The sequence below is a fragment of the Strongylocentrotus purpuratus genome, unplaced genomic scaffold (genome assembly GCF_000002235.5).
Source record: "Strongylocentrotus purpuratus isolate Spur 01 unplaced genomic scaffold, Spur_5.0 spur5_scaffold_14, whole genome shotgun sequence".
NCBI lineage: Eukaryota > Metazoa > Echinodermata > Echinoidea > Camarodonta > Strongylocentrotidae > Strongylocentrotus > Strongylocentrotus purpuratus.
Genome location: NW_022145599.1, coordinates 14,538,568 through 14,553,522, shown reverse-complemented (window position 1 = coordinate 14,553,522; position 14,955 = coordinate 14,538,568). Strand labels below are relative to the sequence as shown.

The 14,955-nt window shown below is 37.9% G+C and overlaps 1 protein-coding gene across 1 annotated transcript; it reads left to right on the top strand.

Moving 5' to 3' along the window:
- The first annotated feature begins 11,006 nt into the window (after positions 1-11,006).
- LOC105441622 lies at positions 11,007-14,714 on the top strand. The gene is made up of 2 exons (XM_030984273.1): positions 11,007-14,011; positions 14,635-14,714. Exon 1 carries the CDS (start codon positions 11,185-11,187, stop codon positions 12,949-12,951), a length of 1,767 nt encoding a protein of 588 aa, XP_030840133.1. The 5' UTR covers positions 11,007-11,184; the 3' UTR covers positions 12,952-14,011; positions 14,635-14,714.
- Positions 14,715-14,955: the final 241 nt, after the last annotated feature.

The window sequence follows — 14,955 nt, the reverse complement described above, 5'->3', positions numbered from 1 at the left end:
TCAAGGGAATTTATTTTGAAACTACACAATTTCAAATCTTGAATATAGAGCAAAGACCGAAGGATAACTATTCAGCTTTAACTTTTTCTTTTCTTTTTTGTTTTGTTTTGAGGCCGCCATCCCAGTCAAGCATCGCTTATGATTATGATCTCCTGTCACTTTTTCCAACAGATAGTTTGGAAAATACTTTAAATTTATAATAATATGTTATAGAAATATATCAAGTTTCATTATTATATGTACATTTTGGCATGAAATCATTATTTTGTATTATACCTTACGTTTATATGTTCTTTGTTATTCTTTTATTATATTATTTTGGAAAAATGCAGAAATAAAATCAAAATCAACTTGACACCTTGTTTACACCATCAGCATCATGCATCGCTGAGTAAGGTCAAAGTCATCTGGAATATGATAGGTGTAAAACTCACTTTGTCAGAGTTTTTGGTTACAGTAATTAAAAGTTGGGGGAATCGATGTCAAGAAATATTCATTTTGGTGTATTTTATTTAAAAGTTAACGGATGAGTTATATCTGTCCTTAGACCTTATACTTTATTAATCAGCAACAAATGCGACGTGTCCACCTCCTGTCACGCACGACGTGTATTAAGAGTCAATTAATGTTAATAATAATAATAATAATAATTACATTTATAGGGCGCTTTATACAGACGTTTCGAAGCGCACAGAGAGAGAGGGTGTTAGTTTTAATAAAAATTATTTCTATAACTCATTCTGCTGGTGTCATCGTCGCTGCCTCAATATTTTAATATTCTGCAATTCAAAACATGATAGCGTCTACGTCCTACACACAATTCATTTTCAATGTGTAAGTTGTGTGGGTGCTAGTTCCAGCTACAAATTAAACAAAATAATCGAAATAATCGATGTGATTGTAGCCTTTCAGTTTTTTAATTTTCAAATCAAAATCATTTCAAATGTGATCATCGTTGAGTCCATGAGACAAACAAATGCTTTCTTGAATAAGTGATTTGATGCAACAAACGTAATTGTCCCACGATTATGAATTGATAAGCATAATTATATATGACAAATACAACATAAAGATGAAATAAATTTTAAATATTTTTATGTTGAATATGATTGATCATCCCCAAATACAAAATTATTCATTACTTTTTGTATTGATGTCATCCGAATTTCTATATTATAAAAGTGATAAGACATAGTTAAGTTCTGTATATGTTTCTCAAACACAGGATAATAGTACGATAAAAGGACGAATTACCCCGGATTATCATTATCCAGACAACTATATGCCAGGATAACAGGACGAATCTACAAATTATTAATGGAGTTGCGATGAAAGTATTCGCTAAACTTGTCGAAAGTAATATTACATTTTGAGTAGAGTTAAGGATGTGATTACAAGCCCAATATCATTATACAATTTCCACACAACTGCGCCAGGAGTGTCATTTTTGACAGACATGGCGCATTATAAATGTTCACTATTATTATTATTAGTAGTATTATTATTACGCATATATTATTCATCATGCAAGAATTTGTGAGAACAAAGTGGTTGTCAAAAGGACTCTTAAAAATAAGTATTTTAAGATTTGAATGATGGAGTACAAGGTATCTTTTGTATATATAATGGATTCGAAATTGCAAATATTTGTGGTGTAAATATACTAAAATTTCTTCAAACATGTTTGCTCACATTTTACAAGAAGAATTGTCCAATTTCTTGTGATTCCTCGTCAGGCTCCCCGGCTACGTGATTATGTTTTTGCCAAGTCAGATGAGTTGTTTAAGTTTACGTTCCAATATATTTCGATTCAATTTAATGCAATCAATTCATTCGATTGAAATCAAGTCCATATCGTGCGAAATAGTCAACACAATCCAATCATTTCAATCTAATATAAGCCTATTCTGAGTAAACACATCATTTTCATTTTCAGCAATGTGCAACATCAGTCAGATTCTCCAAAGTACTAGTGCTCATGACGACATATGCAGTTTTCATATATAATTACTAAATTGATTTTGTTTTGAATTGGCCTCTACAAAGACTATACGTTCAATGTGACCAAAGCCTATAGGTTCAATCATTTATATTACATCGATAATTTACTCCTAATTTGTTCATTATAAGTTATTCAGTAGGTGACTATCCGATGTCCTATTTTTACAATGTAGCGTTAACAGAGCATGCAACGACATCTGGTGTATTTGGTGGACAAAAATGGCCGACATTTGACGGCTTGAAATCGTTAAATAGAGGACAATCTTTGTTGTGGTCCTTCAACGTTCGTGACTGCTTTTCGTCAACTGATTCGTAGCCAGACGTATTCGTGGTTGATCCACTGGACAAACGTTCGTTGGATGTATTCCTCGACGACGATGAAGTCGACAATGCTTGGAGCTTCTCCAAACGCGTTCGCGTTGCATCGTCGATGACATCGTAAAGTCCATCACTGCGTAGGATATATTTCGATGATTTAGTCGTCGATGAAGCGAGGTTCACAAGATGGGCACAGTGAGTTGTCGGGAGATATTGATCATGATCAATCGGAGACTGAAGTCTCCTCTCTGAAGCAGTCTCAGAGTCTTTCGTCTCATCGTTGCACTTTCCATGTCGCTGAGATATCTGTTGCTTTCGCTTCGAAGCCAGCTTGTTCAAAATCACTCTCTCGCGAGGAGACGCGCTGCTTGGGCTTTGCGAAGGCGCAGACGGCGATGGCATGAGTGGAAAGAGTCGCTGCTTTGAAGATTCGATAAGCGACAGCAACGATTCCGTCTTCGCCTGCGTAGTGGATGACGAGCGCGGTGTCGAATATTTGAGACAGCCGACTGGCCATCTGATGCCGCGACCCATCCTTGCATTTTCTCTGGCTTTATTCTGACTGAACGGAACAATGCCAACTTGAAGAGATCCTATGAACGCCGACGTTGGACATCGATTTAGGGAGCTTTTCGTTGATTTTACGCTATGCGCGTCGGATTCCTCTTCCCTTTGTTCTTGCGTGTGAAACCCGTCACGTAGCGATATCGTTGGCGCGTTGGCGACGGACGTGTCGTCTGCGCTTCGATGATTTGATTTCCTTCTCTTACCGGGCTTCCAGCACCTCATACCAGTGCCTAATTTCCCGCGCTTCCAAGAGTCCCTTTCCCGAGCCTCGACGGTCAAGCCACACTCTTCAACTCGAATCCTAGGCAAGAAGGGCGTGTTGTTATGCGTTAACGTCGATTTAGTCGGCGATGATGTCCCTTCGCTACCTGCTTCCAACAGGGCTGGTTCGGTGTCCAAATTGCAGCCACCATATGCCGATCTCAGCGCCGATTTCATGGCCATACTTTGAAATAATGTATCCAAGGTGACCATATGTCTGACTGCTGAGAAGTCCTTTCTGGCTGATGAAATAACTGTGATCACACAGCTGAAGTGTTAGTCGATCATATAAAAACAGCTGATTATGTAGGCACACGGTAGAAATAGTAGAAATATCGCTCAAAGGCGTAAGCACTCGATGTGTTTCCAAGTTGGTTGCCAATAGTTGTTATGGCGAATGCATTTCTTAATCATGCAACACAAAGGTCACTCATTTCGCTCTTTTTATGCTCATCAAACAAGCCACCTCAACCCGTTTAATTAAAGATTATCATCAAATACTATTGTCCAAAGTACCTTTTGATCAGATGATATCTTACAATATCAAATTAATTATAATCATACATGTGTTGATAGTAACCATGCGAACATCATTACAAACACCGATCAGATTGTTCCTAATCGGAGATAAACATGTTTATTCATCATATCGCTGTAATGTGTTGAATTCAAGTGTTATGCTCACACAAGGGCGACGAATCCTATTATTAAAATCCTATTTAAATAGAAGCTATCTCAACTCTGATCCCTCTTCGATAACTTACAAATTAATGAAGCTGTGAAGCCTCATGACTTCTTTGATAAATGTTGACACGGGCTCACAAACATCTATTTTCCAATTGGATTTGACTGCGTCGACGAGAAGCTAGATTTATCACAGTTTGTCGGCACGAAGTAACGAAATACTGGCAAACAACTCTCGTTCACCTGAACAAATATCGGCATGATGTGTAAATGTCATGCAATTGTATGGCCAGTTATGTCGTCAAAATACAGGATGATGGCGATGTCCCCGTTTTGATCATGAATGTCTGCTTGCATGTGCTCTCTTTTCCGGTGAACGCAGTTCAGTCGCTTTCATGTCGTTTCCTGTAGCTGTAAGGGTGAAAAGAAATATTGCATTATTAATATTACGTTATACATTTTTACAGAGAATTTATACTGGATGATGTGTAGAAAATCACGTCACTCTCTTCCAATGTGAATAGACCGGGTTACTAACATATTCAAATTTATGGATGTTTCTTTCCTGGGAACCTAGTGACGAGGTATTCCAATAAGCTGTTATCAAATCATAAAAATAAATACTTGGAATCCAGTCTGCATTATTAACTTGATGCTATGTCAGGCAAGCTAACGAGTTGTGAAGAAAAACCTTTCTTGAAACAGAATGCATCAAATTTGAATATGTTAGTAAACAGGTCTATTATTTTAGTGTTAATAAGATGTTGCTAAAAAATAGGCCTGATATCGAATGTTCTTTCTTTGTATACAGTCATGTCCAAATAGGTTTGTAGCAACGGTACTACAAGGACTTTGATGACAATGTTTGCAACGTAAATGAAAATAGGGAATATCAAATTGGTAATTTAAATCAGGAAAATGCACGAATGGCTATAACTATATAGTATATTTATCACTCTGACATTCCGTATCAGCTGTTCGGAGATTTACGACAAAACGTAATCACTATTGAATTAATTATTTTCCGACAGATTATGGGTTTTTAAGTGGTCCTGTTTGTCATTCTCCCCGGGTTTACCCACAAATAATTGAAATTACCAGATCATTTCATCTTCACTCGATTTGTGTCTATCATTTGTTTTTAATCGTTCCTATTTGAACACAATCGACAATATTCACTTGAATCAGTAAATTTATGATAATAACGCATATTATGAATATATTGAACATGACTTGTTATTGAGATAATAATGTTGATGATGTATCAGCTCGCAATGTCACAATTAGTTTGGTAGATAAGTCACACTCAAATCATACAACTAATTGCACTGCAATAAAGATAATGATAATGAATTATTTTTTTGCATTATCTTAAAATGACAATCATTAATTGCTTGAACCACAATTTACCACAGATTTAAATGAAAGTGGTTATACCTTTCCGGATACCATTAATTTTCTTGTCTGCTCATTTTTGATTTTGATGACTTAAACAAAAATAATCAATCCTTATCACATTTCTGAATCCAATATGGATTTTTTTTTTTCAACGACCGAACTTCCTGCTATCTCATGAAAAGTTTATTATCTCCTCATCCGTGCGCGATCGATCTTCATCCGTCAAATTTATGATCACGATACAATCAAAGACATAATTATTGATCGTCTGTCTTCAGAACACCTGCAGCACGAAGCAGACAGTGGCTCTCACGCGATTATGACGACAGCAACTCAAATTGCTTTCTCCTTTTGGCGCGAAACGACCGATAAATTAGCATCAACGTGTTAATGCGTCAGAGCTCGGAGTGAGAGTATCATTTTATTAGCTCGTAAATTTACTCAACGTCGCTGAAGGTAAATATGAATTCTAAATGAGAGTGAGATCGGATGGTGATCATGGTTCTATGTTTGGATCTAATTACATTTTAAGGTAATCAGCTAAACGATCTAATGAAATTTGTGATAAAGATCCGAGTTACTTTAATTATAAGCCTACGTTATTATGCGTATATTATTAGCCAAATGAGTTTATCAAATCGATTAGGGCATTATTGTCAATCCTTTTGTCAATCACATTAGTTGATTTGATAAACTCTTATGGCTGTTAATATACGCATAATAACGTTATAGACGTATGATTAAAGTAACTCAGATCTTTTAGCTGATTACCTGAGAAGGTTCATTGATTTTAAAAACTAACTTTATTGTCATTGTTGCAAAGGTGAAACTTTGAGTGGACGTTTCAAAAGGGAACAAATGCCGTCCATGTTATCATTCCGGGCTTTTTTCAATTAGAAAGTGTGGTTTCTTTGATTTTTCATTAACCCCTATCCTGTGTATTTACAAACAAACGAATTTAGTTATCAGAACTGGTTTCATATCCCTCATTATAATATAAGAAATAAAAGCATTGCAATTATGTTCAATGTTTATGGGATGTCGTCTGCTTGGGCAGGATTGGTTCATATTGTGACGTCATTAAAACATCGTCATTTTTTCTGGCGAATCTCTCTTATATATCCTAGATGCTATGGAGGTGGTTTTATTTGTATTTTTATAAATCACCCTATATGTAGTTGACCTAAGAGTTGTACGATGGCCATCTGTTAGCTTACCAGTTTCTAGTGATACGTTATTTGCCATATTTGTGATTTTTTTTGTTTTTGTAAGGGCACTTTAAAATGTAATTAGATCCAAACATAGAACCATCCGATCTCACTCTCATTTAGAATTTGTATTTACCTTCAACGATTGACACAAGTTATTGACAATAATGCCTGATTTGGACTAGGGTCCTTATTTACTAATGACGGCCTGTAAGCAATCATTTAGGAAGGTGTCAACGGCTTCTGACCGTGTCATATTGACGTCACAATATCAACCTGAGAAGAACATGTAAGGCAAAGCGGCACGGATGGTGGCCATAATCATACGGGGGGGGGGGGGGGGGTCTTTCTTCAATATTGGGCATATGTGGAATTGATGATGAATGTTAATTTAATTAATATTTAAAGAGTCTCTGCATTCTTTCTTGACGCGCCTAAACAGGTTTCATATGAAACCTATATGGATCGTACAAATAGTGTATAGACGATTAAATTGCTGTCCATAATGTCCACGTAATATAGTCACTTGTTGTATCTATATGTGACTTGGTAACATTGTTTAGATGAGAGACAATGGTGATAAGGTAGTGACTTCAATAATAGAGGTAAAATTAAAGATAATTTTAAAGTTTGAGTGAAAACAGACCATTATTAATGATAAAAATTGGGAAACACTGATCTGATCGATTTCTTAATTTTCTCAACTATATTATTACAATTAAAATACATTTTAGGTGAATGTAAATCGTCACAAAGCAATGAATTGGCTCTATAAACCATACCAGACATTTAAATGTTGAAAGATTTTTAAAAGCCTGTTTTATGTCTTATTTTAATTGAAAAAAGATTGAAAAATTCAAAAATGGTTGGAGCATTTACTGTTACTGTTAGAGGGTGTTGCACAATGACGCCACAAAGAAAACCATAAATATCTTTGTGGTTTGCGAATTTTTTCATGTTTTGTTTACATGTTAGAGGGTGAGTACAGTAGATGGTATATGATAAGTAACATTTCATACAAAAATTACGCATTTTTTCATCAACCTTCAACAATGTTTCCGAGTCACTTTAATGTCTATGATACTGTATAATGGGTTAACAAAATATCAAAGGGAAACTATCATGAACGTTCATGAATGTTCTTGCTTCAATCGAATTCTAAAGACTTATGAATCATACAATCATGTGGACACTAACATGTATACTTAAGCTTCCCAATTAATGTTCATCGCATTGAGGAACTTACTAAATGATGATAACTTTTATGAAATCAGTTTAAACCATCATATTTTTCACGTACTATCGAAGTGTCGTAGTCGAGTGGTTGAAGCACTTGACTTGAAATTCGAAGGTCGTGATTCAACCCCCGACACGGCACTAATGTCCTTTGACAAGGCATTAATCTGCATTTGCCACACTCGACCCAGGTGAGGTAAATGGGTACCTGGCAGGAATTAATTCCTTGAAATGCTAGAGCGCTATATTGGCAGCTATAGCCGGGGTAATAATTTAATTTAATCGGAATTGAATTGTCTAGATAGACTGCGCTATATAAATGCCTATTATTATCATTATCCGATATTTCCTTCCTGATAATGCCAAACTTATGTTAAGAACAGAAATCACGCATTATTAAAGTAAGACGGTTAAATTATAGTTTCATATCTTGGGAATCACACTAAATTTCCTTAATTTCTTTAGTCCCTCGCCATTGATGTTAGTCCGGGGAAAAGGCCCAAGTAAAACAACCCAAAAAGAACTAGTCGCAATATCTTCACTTGCAAGCGATAAAATGAAATAAAATTCGCTAAAAAATCGATACACATATACATGTACATCTAATTGTGGTATTGTCGCCTAATAAATAAATTATTGATTAAACAGCGGCTATCACATGATCATGACCGACTATTGTGCGTATTCATGAAATATTCCTCGAAAACGGTACAAAAAGGGAAATGAGATTAGGTCGAAAAACAATTGTTCACTTCTCCGTAATTTCTTTCAAACTCACCTTTAAAATGGCAATTCACAATGGATCAATATCCCACGTTTAAAAGATACAGCCGTAGTTTCTATGCTATCAAAGTTTCACGTTGGGAAATCATCAAGTCACAAATATTACGCTCTTATTCCAGCTGCAGTCATCATCAAATAGATTTATATAGCTCTCTCTCTCTCTCTCTCTCTCTCATACTCCTCACTAGACAGAGCGATGAGAAAGAATGATTCTATGAATTCATAGATTGAAATTTTCACCATGTTCTGAATCATACTTCATAATCCTATAACTATAGTTGCCGTCGTACCTGACGTTGATCCAGTCATTCACTTGCCGTTGTATACCTGACGTTGATACATCTGCAGTCATTACAAACTACAATTATAATACCAATCATGTATGCACCCAAATCCTTGACACCAGTCAAAATCGATTCCAGTCAAGGCGTTACAAAACCAGAAAATATGCAAATGAGAAAAGGTGACTTGGAGTTGAAACAAATTGAAGCAGCACGTTTGTCAGATATCATGATGACGGTCTGTTGTCCAGTTGGAAGAGTTTATTTATGGACGAAGGTGGAGATAAGATTCGGTATCCAGCAATCTAACAACTTCTTAACTCTTGCTTTCGCTCGGCAAACATCATCCTTTGTGGAGATGAGGCGAGAGAATGGAGAAGTTGGGAGTGTGTTGGTGTAAGGATCGAATGGATACTATTTGCAGATGTGCTTTAGTTTTCAGGTGTCCGTTCAGAGTAGATTGCGCACTTGAGTGCAGGGGGAGAAAGTACAGTGCATGAGCATTTAGAGAGAAACTTTCGGTTATCCGGCAGAATGAACCGCTTTGACGGTGCTGATGAAGACATTGATGACGACGACGATGATGATGATGATGAAGACTACAAAAGTGGTGGTGATGGGGATGATTGTTTTCGTGATGATTTAATGATGGTGTTGGTGAAAGTGGTAATATATATATATATATATATATATATATATATATATATATAAATTTTTCCTTTTTTTTTGGGGGGGGGTGGTGATTATAACGATGATACAACTAGCGATGATGAGGAGTGTAATGGTGGTGGTGGTGGTGGTTATGATCATTGAGGTAAGGATGTGTTAAAGAAGATTAAAAGTAATGACGATGGCAATGATGATGATGATGACCACGTCGGTGATGATAACTCTTAAACTTCTCCCTTTCTTTCATGAGTCATTCCTTTTCTTTGGTCTTCAATAATGTTGCATTAACTCCAACCCAATCAACTAACCGAGGGGAACATTGATCTATCGAATGTGTTCTGCGTTAATCAGCATGGACTGAAAAATAACCTTGTCGAAAACATGATATCGATTTCATCCTTTTCAGAGTATAAAGCCACAAGTCTACATGCTTGCTTGTTAAGTTGGTGACCCGCATACATCGAGACCTACAACATAACTACACTTCATTGTTTCCCTTACAATAGATTGATTAACTGGCCTGCAATAAAAGAACAAGAGGCTCTCCTTCAAACAAACCCAGTGCCGTCAAGTACACCCCTTTCCTTTCATAAAAAAGACAACATGCGATAGCTCGAGCAAACGATGCGGGCAGGCGAGCGTCCCGTCGTCATGGCAACCGAGAATCCGATCGCTCCGTGTAGTTTTCGTATCTTATGAAGTTTAAGTTGGGTTTTCTCTTCTCGAGTTGCGGGCTGTGTTGTTGTACCTTTCTAGGTTGGAGCCTGAGTTTGATTAATTCTTTGTCAGGTCAACCATTACCAAGCCATATCAAATTGGCAACAAAAGCACAATATCAAATGTGGATCAAGAGTACACTTGTGGGTGAAAATGGGAGCCTACATCTCCACCTGAAAAAGTCGTAGAGGGCTGACGGGACTTTAAAAACAAACAATATTCCGGTGAGAAAAAAGATGAATTTAGGGGCCCCATCACTCCAACCTATTCTGATCCGCCCTTAAAAATCTTAATCTTGCTCGACCACATCACTAGCACTTCATTCCTGAGGAAAGATGATGATAAGTTGATAAACAGAGGCATCGTTAAAAAAAGGGTGTGTACCCCCCCCCCCACACACACACACACACACGCTTACATATATTAAAAAGTATTTGTACCTATCATCCTCAATTTGGAACTTGGAGAATCATTGATTACTCATCGTTTGAATTAATGAAAGATGTACCTTGTATTGATTTGTTAAAAAATAATTTATTGTATTTAAAAAATCAAGTGACGTTTTATCCTGTTTAGCAAAGCCCTGACATAAATGATTTTGCTCCCATTTTGTGGTTTTTGCATATCATTGTGTGCTCACGATTCGCTTGCCGTTCTTTTTTTTTCTTCTTCATCCCTTCTCGTCCCTCCTTCTCTGTTTTATCATTGAGCTCACGCATATAAACCCCTTAAAAACAGTTCATGTACCTTTAGGAAAGAGTTCTACGACGGATCCAAAATTATTTACCCGGGTGGCGTGTGACAGTACGGTGTCTAAGTCCAGACACCTCTCTCGGATGTTTTATTGAACTTGTGGAATTTTGGATATGTGGCTGCCTTCATAAATCTTTATATGAAGGCAGCCACAATAACAATCGAAGTCTGTTATTCGAAGTCGAATAACAAGTGAAGTTCCACAATAACGAATGAAGTTCGAATGACAAACGAACATCAATTATAAGACTTTTTGCAGCCGTTTAATGAACTTGTAAGCAGACCTAGGTTTATAAAGGCCTGAAGTCATGCCTTTATCAGAGCCTGTATTGCAACGTGAAACGACGACAGAGAGGAATCCCACATCGAAGGCTAGAAGTCTAGCTGGTGTTAAGTTCACCAAGAGCGATGCGGAAGCAGGACAATATGATGCAGTCATCATGAAGGCTACACGTGTAGCAAGCTTACGGATGTCTATTGAGAGTATGAGGTTAGAACTAGCTATCATGGACCAGGAGGACAGGCTTGATGCTCTAAAGGTTGAGCAAGAGCTAATTGCTAGGAGAGTCCGGAATGAGAAACGAAAGCTAATACAGCTGAAGCTGAGTCTGCTGAGAAAGAAGTCGGCTGACAAAAGAAATAGATTAGAAAGAGAGGAAGAGGGTGACGGCTCTGAAGCTGTCATCGAACATGTCAAATTGCCAAAGGAACAGCCAGGGGATTCCGTCCATAGATTGGCAGTTGGTGCAGCAACTCTTATTCTTGATAGAACTTCTAACCAGACAGGGTTTAAAACGATGGCAGAGTCCATGGCCCATGTGCAACAAAATGTGCTAACGCAGAGACTTGCTGTTGCGAGTCAACCTCCAAAGTTGGAGATACCTGTATTTAGCGGCGTTGCTGACGGTCATGGAGCCAAGGACTGCACTGAGAGGAAGGTTTGCAAGATTTGTGAAGGGCGTCCCCTTGCCTGTCTGCATAAGCCAACCGAGAACCAGATAAATCCACCCGAGGAAGCCGCATCCAAGTACACTAATGTCTGCGCTCCTCAAGACAAAGATGAGCAGGAGCACTGTATGATTGTGCCAGACTGGGTGAGGTGCAAGGATGATCAGAGTAATGTAGGCTTTGTTTCGGACGAACTGTGTGAGCAGTTAGGAGTACAGGGAACTGATACTACCCTCGGACTCACCACCATGCAAGCAACGGCCAATGTCAGGAGCATGAAGGTGAGCGGTTTACAGGTGCTGGACTTCAATAGGGAGAACGAGATTGACCTACCCCTGTGCTTCTCTAGAGAGTCTATTCCAGCTAGCAGATCCCAGATCCCAAGGAGTGAAGGCTTGAAGGAGTGGCCTCATCTTGAGCCAGTTGCTCATGAGTTGATGCCATACAACAGGAGCGTCAAGGTATCGCTCTTAAATGGAAATAACTGTCCCCGAGCCATCCGCCCTCGAGAGGTGATAGCAGGAGGAGAAGATGACCCGTATGTCATTAAGACAGCACTTGGATGGGGAGTAGTTGGCAATGTCTGCCAGACGTCGGTGCAGGAGGATGGTGTTCAGATCTGCAATAGGATATCTGCAATTGAGATGCAGCCAGAGTTTGCCTATGAGAGTAAGGCCAAGGAGATCATGGACACTGAGAAAAGCATCCAGTTTCCGAAAGATGGCTTTAAGGACTCAAGTGCAGATGGTGAGCTGTACTCCGTGGAGGAGATGGTATTCAAGGAGATCTTGGAGAGTGGTACCCACAGATGTGACAAGGGCCACTATGAGATGCCATTACCTCCGAAGTCTGCAAAGCCAAACCTTTCCTTCAACAAGCCACTTCCCTTGAAGAGATGGAAGCAGCTGCCTGGGAGGTTGCGGAAGAACCCAAAGTTTGGTGGAGACTACAGAGCATTCATGGATGACGTCATCCAGAATTATGCACCGAGAGTATCTCCAGCAGTTACAGCCATGTCAGAAGTGGACGCGAATGCAGTGAGACCTGGCCATCAGCGATGTAGTCATCGTGAAGGAGACTACGGACGTCCAGTGGCTTCTAGCAAGGGTAGCAGAAGTTTTTCCTAGTCAAGACGGACGCGTTAGAAAGGTAAAGCTCCTCATGGCTGATGGAGCTCTGGACAGTAATGGTAAACGTCTGAAGAAACCTTGTTACCTTGATAGACCCGTCCACAAACTCGTGTTACTACTGCCGGTAGAGTCTTAGGAATAATTAGTTCTGTTGTTAATAACAGAGATGTAAAACTAATCGTGACCTGTCTTTTTCTTTCCATTTCTCTTTCTTTCTCAATCACTTTCTCACTTTCTCATTCATTCCCTCTTTCTAGATTTCTACCTTTATCTTAGTTTCATGACCTTTACGTTTCTTGTTGTTTTATCCTATATTTGCAAACAAGTTTTGTCATTACCATGCAGAAGACAGTTGGGATTCCCCCTCAAGGAGCCTTTATCTTATTGTTGTATGTTGTAAAATATATTTCTGATGTCAGGAGTGTCTTCATTTAATATTTTTACTCATTTACATATGATTATGTAGTCATGTGGTTATCAACAGAAGGAGTTGATTAAGTATACTTTATATACATGTATGTTTAACTTTGTGTATTACACTAATTGTGATTGTTTACCAATCAAGCAGTATTTGGAGCATTGATGGGTAAAGTTGATTTCTCTTAATGTTCATGAATGTTACATGAAAGATCGTTAGAGGTTAATGTTGTTCCTTGGTAGTAATAGTAGTGCAGTATGTCTATCTATGTTTTAGCGTAGTCTTAGATTTGGATATTAAAAGTTATTTTAGTAAATGTTACTAACATTTAAAGGAGCCATGTCACTACATCAGGATGTAGTGAAGAAATGTGCATTTCTTATATAGTTTGAAGAGTCTTATTATGAGACTACCAGTGTCTTAATATGCCTACCAGCATATCTTGGGGGTTATTGTTTACTTTAAGATTATACTACGAGTCACAGAGACAGGAAGTTCTTTGTTCTTCTCCACCTATGTTCTGGGAGAAGCAAAGCCCAGTCATTCTGAATGTCGAAGTGATGCAGTAAGGTCCGAATTACATAACATTGCAGCAGAAAGTTTTAGTTATTTTGTGGAACAAACTACAGGCCCAATTCGGTAAGAATACGATATCTATTTCTATATATGTTATTTGATATATACTAGAATGCTAGGATGTATCTTAATATAATCTCAGTTGAGTTTGGTAGAATTTTATAGGAGTTTCGTAAAGATGATGTTAGATGTTGTACCTAGCTTTTAGGAGTAGACAAAGAGATGAGTGTGTATAATGTATAGTGTAGAAAGCCGAGTTCTTTGTCTTTGTCAGCAGAAGTTACAGTACATTTTAGTGTTTCAAAGTAGCAAATATTCTGCAACGATGTAGGTGATTACTGATTTATTATATATAGTTCATGTCGATTTAGAGCAAAACTAAGTGTTTAGGAAAGAAACAATATTCTTTGTTAGTTATTTAGCATAGGAACTTAAGCGACGGACCGCGTCTGAATGCGGCCCCGTTCACACTCATGTACGTTTGCTTGTGTGTACAGTTTAATAGTTTACTGCATAGTTTCAATGCAGGGTGTGTTCACATAGATATTTAATCCAGTTTAACTTTAATCTTGTGTCATATATTAATGTGTAGTAATCAGTATCTTTAACTTAGCTATAGAGTTTTTACATGCTTACATGCTGAAACATTTATTCATTATTTGTTTGTTTGTTTATTATCATTACAGATTGTTATCTGAAGGTTTTACCGAAGATATGAAAGTGAAGTTACGAGTTGCTGAATAAAACAGAAGTTGGTTGGACTTTAGCAAATTGTTTCCAGTGTTAATTTTCATCGGTGTGCCTTGTGAATAACAACAGTTGGATTTTATTGTTAGACGAAACTCCTTCATATAAAGATTTATGAAGGCAGCCACAGGATATGTCATAGAACTCTTTCCTAATCATCCAAACCACCCTGATGAAATTGTTCTGCACTTTCTCCACTTACACCGCCAGGCCCCAACTTTCTCCCCCCCCCCCCCCCCCCTCTCTCTCTCTCTCTCTCT

What these genes read in the sequence shown, in the direction of transcription:
- LOC105441622 (XM_030984273.1), top strand. Translation starts at nt 11,185, where the DNA reads ATGCCTTTATCAGAGCCTGTATTGCAACGTGAAACGACGACAGAGAGG.